The 14,106-nt window shown below is 36.3% G+C and overlaps 1 protein-coding gene across 1 annotated transcript; it reads right to left on the bottom strand.

The window, feature by feature from the left end:
- Positions 1–87: 87 nt before the first annotated feature.
- Positions 88–3,453, bottom strand: LOC110692075 (DNA-binding protein HEXBP-like). The gene is made up of 4 exons (XM_021869064.1): positions 2,860–3,453; positions 1,690–1,756; positions 1,544–1,608; positions 88–764 (listed from the first exon to the last, which is right to left on the bottom strand). The coding sequence occupies exons 1-4, from the start codon at positions 3,394–3,396 to the stop codon at positions 318–320; spliced, it is 1,116 nt and encodes a 371-aa protein (XP_021724756.1). The 5' UTR covers positions 3,397–3,453; the 3' UTR covers positions 88–317.
- Between the last annotated feature and the right edge of the window lie 10,653 nt (positions 3,454–14,106).

Below are 14,106 nucleotides of genomic sequence, written 5' to 3'. Positions count from 1 at the left end.
TTGGCTTTGTGTTTAAGACAACGACTGAATTTTACTTCCATTATGCTGTCAGGAGCATGAATGAGTGGCGAAGATTTTATAGCATATACGAGTATCAAATTTCATTACTACTGTTAGAATTATAAACAGCCAAAGGTAGGCATCACAATCCACGGATAAGAGTTTACAACACATCAACTCCAGTAGTAATATAGTCGCATGTATATCAGCATTGGCAAATGGCAACAAACACCATAACAAGCCCTATACACAGTCGAACTATCAGAAACAGATGTTGGGAAGGGAGAACAAAAAAAAGGTTGAAACATGACAAGATTTCACCAACTGCGGAGCTTAGTAGACTGGCCCTGGGACTGGGAGCAATCCCTTGCCCAATGTCCAGCCTGGCCACACTTGTAACAAGTACCAGATGATTGGTTTCCTATCACACCAGCAGCTACATTTGATGTAGTTGTAGGGCAATCTTTTGCCCAGTGCCCTTCCTGGCTGCATTTGAAGCAGGATGAACCACTTTTCATGCCATAGCTTCTGTTGTCAGTGGCTTCGAACTTCTGGTTTCCTATCGCACCAGCAGCTACGTTGGATGTAGTAGTAGGGCAATCTTTTGCCCAGTGCCCTTCCTGGCCACATTTAAAGCAGGACGAACCACTTTTCATGCCATAGCTTTTGTTGTCAGTGGCTTCAAACTTCTGACCATAGCTGGCGTTTGGTGCAGTAGTTCCTTTATCAAAGTCGTTCCATGATCTTGTAAACCCAGAAGCTGCCTGTGAAAATATTTTTGACTGACCACATTAATAAACTTGAAAAGCAAGTCAGAAGTTTTATTTTACACACAACATATTTTTCGGTGACAGCAAAATATAGTAGAATTTAAGTACTAATACTCAAATATATTGCCAGAAGATGATATTCCTTGGATGGCACCAAACAAAATCAGCAACCACCCCCCCCCCCCCTCCTCTTCCCTACCGTAGTCTAGAGGACAACAGGACATCCATCAAACCCAAAATATGCAGCTTTAAAACCAAGCAGAACGACAAAATTACAAACTGTATTTCACGCAAATCCAAATCCTGAAATGAAGTTTTTACAGAATCCAATTGGAAATCCTCAAATAATGACCAGCACAACAAAGTTCATGACGGCTATATAAATAATCTAGTTTCCTGAGCAGAATCCATAGATATTTAGCATTCACATGCTAGAATGATACACTTTAATACTCCATACAAGTATCTAATAAACATTTTGTTTATGGATGTAGAGGATCCATTGTTATTGTCAACTTATAAATGATCAAATAGAGATTTTTAACTACTACATTACCTCAAAAGAAAGAATTAATTCTAGAAAATGAAAAGGAATACAAGGTAGGTAGTTAACCAGAGAAGGGAAGGCAAGGCAAGTACATCTGAGCAACCAAACCAAGATTGCAAAGGCACTAGGAAGCTATCATACGAATAAAAAAAAAGGTAAAAGACATAGCTACATGCCTGAAGTCATTAATCTAACGCATACAGACATTAGCATAGCCCAAAAGTACCTGGTTAGGCTGGTTAGTAGGGCGCTGGTAGAATTGCTGCTGCCCTCCATTCTTCCAAGCCTTATCTGCTGATGCAAAAACAGTAAAATTACTGTAAGGATATATGAAGTTCAAGAGCAACAACGGCCACAAAATGTAAATCCTACCTTCAGGAGAAGTAATTTTTTCAGATGATTCATCACACCACTCAAAAAACCCACAGCCACCATTCTCCTGCAAAAAAGAACCTAAATGTTAGCATCCCAACATTATTATAGTCACATCTAGGAAAAAAGAACCAATAATTATTAGAAGGTGTAAAGCAGTAAACTCAAAATATTCACCCACTGATGTAGGTTCATTCCACAATGCACCCTGTGTAATGGTTAAATAGCTATCTCTACTGCTCAACACGACAAGTTTGCATCAGAAAGTCTATAAAAGGGTTAGGAAGGGAACCGATACTCAGTAGCATACAAGAAAAAGAAAGCTCCCTACTACAAAGACAATGTATGGACTATATTCCACATAATTATGCATAGTAATCAAGACAGTTCCACATAATCAAGACAAGATTGATGTAAAGCAATCTTTCAAAGAGATTTGCAGCTAGCAAAACAACCAAAGCCCAAATTTCTCAAAAAAAATCCTAGTTACATAAGTTAGTCTTAGAGTCTCTTCTTTCCCTGGAGGTTGGATCATACAGACATACAGGACCTTGTAGCAATAGCAAATTCACAGTTGACTTTACCTGTCAAATGCATGACAATATAAAAGCTGCAAGCTCCTAATATGCTTGTTGGCTATGCCGTGAATCACATCAAGTTGGCATTTATACAATCAATCATAAGTACAGCTTTAAAATCCGGTTTTTCTTCTCTAAAAACACAGAATAAATTGCTGCCAAAGTTACCACATATATAAGCAATACAAACAATCACATAATGAGCTAGCTAAAGATAAAGGTCCGAGTAACAACCACTAGCATTAAAACATCATCTTTCTTCATTTGCAAACAATTCAATGCTTTCACCATCCACATTTTAAGAATTATTAGTCTTATTATTAACACACTGATTCATCCAAGCAACCAATACATCAACTCAAATACGGAATTAAACTTACTAAATTTCTAAAGTGGTCTATTGCAATTCACATCCAAAAACTAAAAATGATCAAATGAAATAACTTTTAAATAGTCTTAAACAAATCAATTCTCACTACAACCCCAATTTCACATCAAATCAAACTTGATAAAAACACAAATCACAAAATAACATAGAACAACAACTCCAATTCCAAAATCAAAATCCCTAATTAGAAATAAACTCACAAACCTGACGATTAGGGCAACGAAAGAACTTCCGACCGCGATTACGCTCCGTATTAGCAGTAAGAACCAAACAACTCCCCAATCCACAAGGACACGCCTTCTCAACCCCCACCACCGCCATCGACGGCGTCGCAACAAACCCAAAATTCACCCCAAACGACGTCGTTTGAGGACAATCCCTAGCCCAGTGACCTTCATTTCCACACTTAAAACAAGCACCGCCACCTCCGCCGCCTCCACCGCCGCCTACGGAGGATGTAACAGTCGACTGAGTGGCTCGGCTAATCTGCTGGTGTTTCTGCCATGTGAGACTCTTGCTTCCTTTGAGAGCAGCAGTGTAAGCTCCTTCTTCTTCAACTTCTTCGGCGAATAATGGTTTCTGTTTGTCCGATTTTGGTGTTGTATCAATGGCGATGCGCCGACGTTTGGTGGAGGAGGAGAAAGAGAGGGCTTGAGCTTCTGCTGCATCGAGTTGACATAGGAATTCCACGTCTTCTTCGTCTTCTGGGATTTGGATTATCGGTGTTTTGGAGTTCGCCATTGTTGTTCTTGGTAGCACTTTCTCTCTCTTCTTTTTTCCCGCCTTTCTGTAATTATCAATTATTAAATGTGATTAGTGTTCTCGTTTTCAATTTATTTTACCCGCGTTTTAATATGAGTCTAATGACGTATTCGACACTATCCGAAAATGTTTTATAACTGTACGTGAAACGAAGTGTTACGGAGTACCTGTGTTTTAAATAAACTACGGAGTAATGGAGTGATTAAACATACTTTTTTACAATATCAGTTTTTTGAGTTGATATGTTTCTAAATTTTATGATGAAATATTAATATTTATAGAATTATATTGAAATGATTCAAACAAAAACACACATGAATATGTTTTATCATTATTATAAATCACAAAAGGTAGTTAAAGTGAAGTATATGAAAAGTGACAAAAGTCAAAATGTATCCACTAAAAAAATGGAGGAAATATTAAACTTATTTTTACCTAAAGTAAAAGAGAAGTAGAGAACAATGGAAAAACTTTAAATCTTGAAAAAAATTGAGAAAATCTATAACTAAGGTCCCGTTCACTTCACCTTATTTTTTGCTTTTTTGTTGAACTGAAATTATTTTTACTGAACTGAAATTAATTAACTGAAATTATTTTTGCTAAACTGAAATTATTTTTACAGATTTTCTATTATATTTCTTCTTTAAAGATACTGAATTTTACTAAACTGAACTTATTTTTACTGAACTGAAATTATTTTTACTTAATATTATTTTTTTAAGGTGAAGTGAACAAGGCCTAATATTGAAGTAAAAACCGCTGACATCATTCCCTTCCTAAATTGTACACATTTCATACTCTCATAAAAAATTTCCCGCCTAAATGTATTGATGACATCATTTTATTAATTTTTTTTACTTTTTGTTCTAAATCCATCCATCTATTATGCCTAGAAAATAGTACAAAGTATTAGATATTTACTAATCTCAAATTAAGGACTATTCCCTTTCCCCCCAATTATTGAAACCTTACTACTTTTCTTCTTCCTCAATTGTGTTGTTTTGTGACCTCTTTCTTAATTTTTTATGCTTCCATCATTATTTCAATATTTAAATTTTCGCTAATTTTTTAATGTGTGCAATTATTGATTCTTTTATTTTATAATTTTGATTAATATTCAATGTAATACAATTGTTTTATTTCTAAAAGTTATTCAATTAATTGTAAGAAATTGTGATGCTTTTAAATTTGTAATTATTAATCAATTTGTGTTCTATTTGTTAAATCGTACATTGTACGGAAGCTAAACTAGTAATAGACTAAATTAATCCATTGCATCATTATATTTTTGTAATTCCAAAAAAAAAAAAAAAAAAAAAAAAAAAAAAGATGTATCCTTTCTAAAAAGAAATAACATGGGGTGATTAAGTAATTTGACAAAACTTACTACTCCGTATGTATTATGTACAAATTGCAAAATACTTTTATTCTGTAATGTTTTAGTGTATTAAAAGTCCATTGCATCAAATCATCAATAACAAGAAGGAAAAAGAAGTCAACCCATTCTAGATTAATCTTAATACTAATATAGATAATAAATCAATGGACAGTTTTGCAATCTATCTATAACTAATACTAAAATAACAACAATTGACATCATTCATTTATCCAAATTATACACGTGTTAGCTTCTCTTTCAATTTTTTCCCGCCTAAACTTTTTTTCTCTTTCTCATTTTTTTTCTCATTTTTTTATGGAAAAAACTAAATATTGACTATAAAATACAATACAGAATACTATACATTAAACTCTTCACAATTTTTGTAAATAAACCTTTTGACAACCCTTTAACCAATGAAACATTATTTTATGCTTTTTTACGAAGTATTGTTTTATATAACTCTCTTTTTTTCTTTATATCCGTGCATCGCAACCACTGACATCATATTTGTTCACATGGCAGCTTTACAAGAAAAGTTTTGCCGCCTAAATAAAATATAATGTCATTATACTTTTCTTTGGTTTCAAATTTCAAATTTAATTTCACCGCCTCTCAATTTATCTAGACTCTTTAATTTATTTATTTTCCTTCTACCACCAACTATCTATATCTAATGCATTTTTCCCTTATGCTTCATTAAATATATAAAGTACATTAAGTAATATGAATACATAAAAACATATACTCTATATTTCAAAGAAATTTTTAATGTTGTGCATCGCACAGGCTAATCTAGTGGCTACAATAAAATTGTAGCCACTACAAAAACAAAATCTACACCCTTAATTATCATTATGTAAATTAGAATCATTGATTTAAGTTGACCATTAAAATTCCAAAAAAAAATCTTTTAACTGTTTTTCCTTAATCCTCTACACAATAAACTACTCCATTGATGATTTTCTGCAAAGTATGAATCACAAAACAATCCACATAACATGAAATCCATCAATTAGTACAAGAATTATGAAGAGCAATAACTAAATAATTATGAACTGTATAATCATCCTATCCAATTATCCATGTAATTCGTATAAAACTATCCCATGTATAAAATCGTAATCCTTTTTTCAAGGTTAGTTGGCAGTTTTCCATTGAATGTTTGGTCATATTTTAAGCCTATCCAAGTTAATTGTTCCTCCATACCTATTTAATGGAGATTTAGGTTACGTTGAAGGTTGAATACTGTTAGAAAATTTAGAGTGTATGTGGAGAGCCCCCTTCGAGGGAGGCCGCGCCCGCGGTGGATGTGGGTCACGCCCGCAGTGGGTGGGCCTCGCCCGCTTCAAGCCCGCGGCTGGGCATCTCCAGAATCACAGGGTGAAACTCATTTCACCCTGTCCGTGCCCGCGGTATGGGCCGCCACGCCCGCGGCCCTGGCAGTTGCGGTTTTCAGTCGTTCTTTTAATTGTGAAATTAAAAGAAGTGGGGATATTCCGTTTTCTCTCTTCTGGATATTCATTCTTCTCCACAATTTCTTTGAAGAAACTTGCAATCTCTTCTAGAAATCCTCTATCAATTAAATTTGTTTTGAGAATTTGATCATCTTACTACAATTATTCTTAGTGCAAAGATTGTGGTGTTCGTCTATTGTATCTCAAAGTGACTTTCCGGTTTCAACCCAAGCACCGTGGTGGGGAAAATAATCACTGAAAGTGTTTACACGCCTTAGATGAGTATCAAGTATTGAAGACTCACGTGGTCATTCCTATTCTCATTGTTCTTGTTGTTTTTCGTTGGCTTGGAGTGAGGCAAGTGTTCATCTTTCATACTTGTAGTTTAGTTTGTGTTTTTCTGTAATTAACTTTCTAAACTTGTTAGTGCTTGGTTTGCGTGTGGAATTGGTTATTATTATTTTCATTGTACTTTCTTACAATTCCCTCTTTTCTTAGTACTAGAATTTGTACTATTAGGAATACTTCCTAACATTCTAAAGTGATTATTAAAAATCATGTCTAGTGTGAAAGAATTTACCACTAATTTTGTCAAACTTAAGAAGTTTGATGGTATGGAGTTTCGACGTAGGAAGAAGATGTATTTTCTTCTTACTTCGTTGAAGGTTGCCTATGTTATTAGTACTCCTAGGCCGGTAGAACATGAGAATGAGACCATGGAAGATGTTCGTGAGAAATCAAAGTGGGATAATGATGACTTTATTTGTCGGGGTCATATTCTCAATGGGATGGAGGATGATTTATTTGATGTTTATCAACATATGGAATCTGCTAAGAAGTTATGGGAGTCTTTAGAGAGTAAATATATGGCGGAGGATGCTTCTAGCAAGAAGTTCCTTGTAAGTAATTTCAATAATTTCAAATTTGTTGATAATAGGTCCATCATGGATCAATTTCATGAGATACAACGTATATATGGTAACTTGAAACAACATGGTATTAGTGTTGATGAACTATTTGTTGTTTCAAGTATCATTGATAAGGTGCCTTGCTACTAGTTGGAAAGATGTGAAACATGAATTAAAACACAAAAAGGAGGACATATCTTTGTCTGATTTGGTTAGCTACCCATCTTCAAGTTGAAGATGGGATTAGGGCCATGGAAAATGCTAAGGATGGGAATCCTAGCACTTCCACCATCAATATGGTGGAGGAAGGTAAATCTACTGCTTCAACTAGTGGAAAGAGGAAGAATAATAATTCTTCCAAAGGAAAGTCCAAGAAAAAGAAGGACAACAACAAGTTTTCTTGTTGGGAATGCGGTAAAACATGACACCGCAAGAAGGACTGCTTCATTTTCAAGAAGAAAATGGAGAAATCCAAGGAGGGCCAAGCTTCTAAGAGCAAGGACCCACCCATGAAAGGTAATCTTTTACATGAGGTTGAATTTAATTCCGGTATGGATTTAAATGCAACGGATCCTAACATTCTTATGGTGCAGGATGATAACTCATGGTGGATTGATTCAGGGGCTTCAAGGCATGTATGCAAGATGAAGAATTGGTTCAAAACCTTTCACAAGGTTGTTGATGGAGAAGAACTCTATATGGGGAACAACTCTACCATCAAGGTCCAAGGAAGAGGACAAGTTGAGCTAATGTTTAGTTCGGGCAATGGTATCATTCTTAGGGATGTATTATATGCTCTGGAGATCAATAGGAATCTTGTATCTGGCCCTACCCTGAATCGACTTGGATATAAACTAGTGTTTGAAGCAGATAGATGTATAATTACTAGAGGTAGCACTTTTATTGGAAGTTGTTATTTAACTCATGGATTGTTTAAACTCTCTTTAAGAGAGAAGTTTGTAATGATGGATGATGTTTGCTTGAATGTTGATAATGACAATGGTATGAGTTTGTTTTATTTATGGCATTCTAGATTAGTCATGTTAATTTCAATAAATTGAATTTCATGTCAAAACTAGAGTTAATTCCACCATGTGATATTTCTTCTAATAAATGTTCTACTTGCATGTTGAATAAGATCACTAGAACTCCTTTTAAAAGGGTTGAGAGAAGTTCTAATATTTTAGAATTGATTCATAGTGACTTATGTGACTTTTATAGTACAGCTTCTTTGGGAAATAAAAGATACATAGTTACTTTTATTGATGATTTTTCAAGGTTTTGCTATGTGTATCTTTTATATTCCAAAGATGAAGCCTTGGTAAAATTTGATATTTATAAGAAAGAGGTAGAAGTACAAGTAGAATCATTTATTAAAAGAATTAGAACTGATAAGGGAGGGTATTATGATCCAGCTTATTTTCAATCTTTGGGTATAATTCATGAGACTACAGCGGGTTTTGCACCACAATCAAATGGTGTAGCTGAAAGGAAAAACAGAACTCTTCAAGAAATGGTTAATTCCATGCACTACTAGAAAACACCTCATTTACGACGGAAAAAATCCGTCGGAACACCTTCTAAATCCGTCGGAAAAGGCAGTTTCCGACGGAATTCCGTCGGAAACCGTTGTCGGAATTCACTTCGTAGGAATTTTGGCCAATACCGAGGGATTTTCCGTCGGAAATGACCATGCCGACGGATTTCAATTTGTCGGAGCCTATGTTTGACCTGAATGGGAAGTCCGTCGCAAGCTTCCGACGGACGTTATTCCGTCAAAGTTTCTCAGTTTCCGACGAAATATTCCGTCGGAAGTATAAACGGTTCCGACGGAATATTCCGTCGGAATCTGAGAAACTTTCCAACGGATATTTCCGTAGGAAGCAGGCAACGTTCCTACGGAATTTTCCGTCGCAAACTTCCTACGAAAATATTTCCGTCGCAACATACCGACAGAAAAGTTCGTCGGAAACTTATACCCATTGCGACGGATTTTATTTCCGTAGGAACTTTGCGACGGAAATAACGACGGAACTATTTCGAGTTTGATTATTTTTCCTACGGCACATTGCTACCCTTTGATACCTGCACTTCCTGCTTCTTATATTGGTTTTTGTGCAAAAATAATTTTATATATATATATATATATATATATATATATATACTAATTCTAATATGTACAGCCAAGTAATGTAATCTAAAATTAGTACTAATAAACACTACGTTAATTACAGCTAAGCAACTGCGGGAGTGCCCTGGCCTGCTCCACCACTACCCGGGTCGTCGTCCATGGGATCTCGAAATGGAGGTCGCTCGGTGGAACAAGGGTCGTTGGGGAAACGACTAATCATCCTCTCTTCCCACCTCCTCTCCATTTCTTCCATTTGGGCTTTTACTGAGGCTTGAACTCGGACTTCCATCTCGAGTTTCATTTCTTCCCGAAGAGCCCGCACTCTGTTTTCCATCTGATCCTACATCTGAGAAACAAGGGAGGGTGTGTACTGGAGGGAAGATGTGGAAAGTCGACCCATCTGGCTGCCATAGTAAATGTCAGCACTTCCGCCAAGTCCCTTCACACGTCCTTTTTTGTTTCGACCACCCACGGTCTCCCAGTGCAACTCATTCGGACTCTTCTGAGTCCTTTGAGTGCTAGCCTCCTCAACCCTCTTTCGTTAGGCCTCCTACAAGATAAACATATGAAAAGAAACAAACGAGTTAGTAAGTTATATAAATAAGCTTTGGGTACCATATTCATGAAAAATAAACCAAGTAACATGACATAGGTGACTTCTACTTAGCCCAATTACTTCATTTCTTAGGAAATGAGCTCTTTTTTTCTCATTCCATATCAATTAAACATAGTTTTAGGTCTAAAGTTCTTGAATTGAAAAAAAATAAACAAAGTAACAAAGTTTTACATACAATATTGATGAAAAACGCACCAAGTATGGCCTAAGTGACTTCTATGTTGCCCATTTTCTCTATTTCTTAGATAATGTTCTCATTTCTCATCCAAACATGTCAAATGTACATAGTTTTAGGTGTCTAGGGCTTGAAATGCCAAACAAAAACAACACATTAAGTTTTGGGAGCCATATTGATGAAAAACGCACCAAGTATGGCCTAAGTGACTTCTGTGTTGCCCATTTTCTCTATTTCTTAGCTAATGTTCTCAATTATCATCCAAACATGTCAAATGTACATAGTTTAAGGGTTACATGCCTTGAAATCACAAAAAATAACAAGTCCCTAAGGTTTGGGACGCATTTGGAGCGAAATTGAACCAACTGTGGCCTAGATGACCTATTCTTTGCCCATTTTCGTCATTTTTGACCAAATGAACTATTTCTTTCTCTAAACATGTCAATTATGGGTATTCTCAGGGGTACATGCCTTGAAATCACAAAAAACAACAAGTCCCTAAGGTTTGGGACGCATTTGGAGAGAAATTAAACCAACTATGGCCTAGATGACCTATTCTTTGCCCATTTTCGTCATTTTCGACCAAATGAACTATTTATTTCTCTAAACATGTCAATTATGGGTATTCTCAGGGGTACATGCCTTGAAATCACAAAAAAAAAACAAGTCCCTAAGGTTTGGGACGCATTTGGAGCCAAATTGAACCAACTATGGCCTAGATGACCTATTCTTTGCCCATTTTCGTCATTTTCGACCAAATGAACTATTTCTTTCTCTATACATGTCAATTATGGGTATTATTAGGGGTACATGCCTTGAAACCACAAAAAACAACAAGTCCCTAAGGTTTGGGACGCATTTGGAGCGAAACTGAACCAACTATGGCCTATATGACCTATTCTTTGCCCATTTTCGTCATTTTCGACCAAATGAACTATTTCTTTCTCTAAACATGTCAATTATGGGTATTCTCAGGGGTACATGCCTTGAAATCACAAAAAACAACAAGTCCCTAAGTTTTCAGTACCATATTCATGAATAATGAACCAATGAACTAAGTTTAGGGAATTTGTTACCGCAATTTCCCGAGCTGTGGGGTGGTTTACTGCCACTATGCCTTTCCCAGGCAGCTCCTTGAAGTGTGTCTTCAGAAACAGCTCAGGAGCTGTTAGCAGCTGGCCCTTGTTCTTCGCCGCCTTTGATACAAAAAAATAAACAAGTCACACCCTTGTTACATTGAAATACACAAAAATGCCTTCGAAATATCATAAGTTGCCGCGCCAACTTCCCACAACAGTTTCAACTCCTCTATCAACGGTTGCATGTAAACATCCAAGTTGCCCTTAGGGTTTTTAGGACCAAAAATGAGTAACGAAAGGAACATGAATTGTCTTTTCATGCACATTGAGGGAGGCAAGTTATAAGGGGTCAAAATGACAGGCCAACAAGAATATTGTCCCCCAAACTTACCATGAGGAGCAAAACCATATGTACACAAGCCAAGTCTCACATTACGAGGCTCGGAAGCAAACTCAGGAAACCGACAATCGAGGTGTTTCCAAGCTGCACTGTCACTAGGGTGTGCCATTGTGCCTTGAACTCGGGGATTTTTCGAATGCCATGTCATTTCCTCCGAAATGTTCTTCGTTGCGAAAAGGCTTTGCAACCTGGGTGTGATCAGGAAATAAAAAAGAACATTCAAAGGAATTAGGCTACCTTTGGAAGTTTGCTTGTATCGGTCGCTGCCACACACCCTGCATGCAGACAACTGAACATCATCCTTCCAAAACAACATACACCCTTTCGGGCATGCATGAATCTTTTGATGGGACAGTTCAAACCCCTTCACAATCTTCTTCACCTCGTAGAAAGTGTCGGCCATATGGCTATTGTTTGGAATCGCCTCACTTAGCAAAGTAGCAAACCCATCGACACATCTGTGAGGCAAATTATACTCACATTTTAGACTAGTGATTCTAGCGGCCATCTCTAACACAGACAAAGAACTCCCTTCGTATAATGGCCTTTCAGAAGCCTTCAACAAATCTAGAAAATGCTTAGTAGTTGCATTAGGCTCCTCCTCTGATGAAACGGAGTGCCCCTGATCTTGACTATGACCAAAAGCATCAAAAACCATGTCACGATATTCATTGGACCGTCGTTCGGGAACTCCCGGATACCCTTCCCCATGACACATCCACTCATAGTAGTTAGGTGTGAAACCCTTGCGATACAGATGAATTTTAACCGTATTCGCATCCCAAAGGCGTTTGTTATTACATTTAACACATGGACACCTAACTTCATTCGGGTTACTACTCTCGGGATGATCTGTGACGTACTAAATGAATTCATCAACCCCTTTCACGAACTCAGGATTAATACTTTGCCCAACCATCCTTTCATACATCCACCTACGTTCTCTTCGTTTCATGATTACAGCTTCTACACAGCTCACGCATATGTACAATCACATTAGTCATAAATCGTATGTCGCAGTCATTATCCACCAAAGCGTTATGGAAATGCAAATGAGATTTGAAATGCTTCCAAAGGATCCTTATCACTCCAACCTAACCCATCCTTGTACGTTTATTCTCACTAGCGAATGTAACCCAGGTTTTCAATTCTATGGAAAATCCGCCAGCATTTTCCTACAGTTCTCCAAGTACACGATGTAGACGATTAAACACACCTACATATGTACCCAGAGAACACGGTAGAGAAATGCATGAAAAGGCAGGATTTTCCCTAAAATCAAAAACAAGGCTTACATTCACCACCTAAGTGAGAATAAGCGTACAAGGACAGTCTCAACTGGGGACTACTCAAGACATACTCCTAATGTGTATGCCTTGAACGGGTATCTAGGCATATGGTTATGCAAATGATTAATTTATTATATATATATATATAAAGTGAAGGACACATGCATTTTACTAAACAGAGATATATCATAATTAAACTAAACTAAGCAAATAAATAAGAACGCTTATTAAATATTATATTAAACATTATATCAAACAAAAATATTAAACTAAATACACTAGCATACACTTTATTAAACAAAACTAAATCAAGTTTAACTAAACTAAACTAAACTAAATTAAAATAAACTAAACTAAACTAAAATAGACTAAACTAACATATTAAATTACCCTAAACTAAACCAAACTAAACTAACATGTTATAATACAATAATTAAAAACTAAACTTAAATAAACTAAACTAATCTAACATATCATAACATTAACACATTCGTTTCAAATATTTCAACAAATTAAAATATAAATACAACAAATTGTAAATACAAAAACTAAAAACAATAATAAACTAACATATATCTACACACCATTAGGATCTAACATGCCAAGTATAAACTAAATTTATAAATTTAGCTTTAAAATACTCTCTAACCTGTAGATTTGAAGATGTTATTGCCAAAGAACCAATTCAATCTACAAATCCTACAAATATTCAAATTACAAACAAAAAATAAAAGTATAAACTATATTTATAATTTTAGCTTTAAATTTATGCTTGCATTTTTTATAAAAAATGAATATTGATAGATGTAAACTTTTATTAAAAAATAAACAAAAAAAAAAAAAAGGAAAACCGGACACTACCTGCTGGCGGCGGCGGCTGGTGGCCGTTGTGGTTGCAGACCGGCCAGCGAGTGAGGCTTTGGGGTTGGTGGTTGTTAGTAACAACTCCGGTAAGCCCTAGGTGACATGGTGGTGGTTAGGGTTTTCCGGAAAAAAAGAAAAAAAAACATTAAACCACTTACCGGCGGCGGTGCAGCAGCAGAGGGGCGGTAGGCGGCGGTCTGCGTGGCCCTCTTTCTTCCTCTTTCTCCTTCCCCTTTCTCTCTCTTTCTCTTCCTCTTCCTCTGTCTCGCTCTCCCTTTCTCTCTCTGTGTTTTTTTTTTGTCGTTGTGTTTGGTAAAAATCGTCGGTTTTTTTTAATTGTTCTAAGCTTCCGACGGAAATTATTCCCTCGGAAAATTCAGGTTCCGACGATA

Source organism: Chenopodium quinoa, unplaced genomic scaffold (genome assembly GCF_001683475.1).
Source record: "Chenopodium quinoa cultivar QQ74 unplaced genomic scaffold, ASM168347v1, whole genome shotgun sequence".
NCBI lineage: Eukaryota > Viridiplantae > Streptophyta > Magnoliopsida > Caryophyllales > Amaranthaceae > Chenopodium > Chenopodium quinoa.
The sequence above is the reverse complement of the archived record's forward strand: the minus strand, read 5'-3'. Positions and strand labels throughout refer to the sequence as shown.

What these genes read in the sequence shown, in the direction of transcription:
- LOC110692075 (XM_021869064.1), bottom strand. Translation starts at nt 3,396, where the DNA reads ATGGCGAACTCCAAAACACCGATAATCCAAATCCCAGAAGACGAAGAA. An exon ending in TTCGTTGCCCTAATCGTCAG is followed by an intron (nt 1,757 to 2,859) that starts GTTTGTGAGTTT and finishes TCTTTTTTGCAG; the next exon opens with GAGAATGGTGGCTGTGGGTT. An exon ending in AAAAATTACTTCTCCTGAAG is followed by an intron (nt 1,609 to 1,689) that starts GTAGGATTTACA and finishes TTGCATCAGCAG; the next exon opens with ATAAGGCTTGGAAGAATGGA.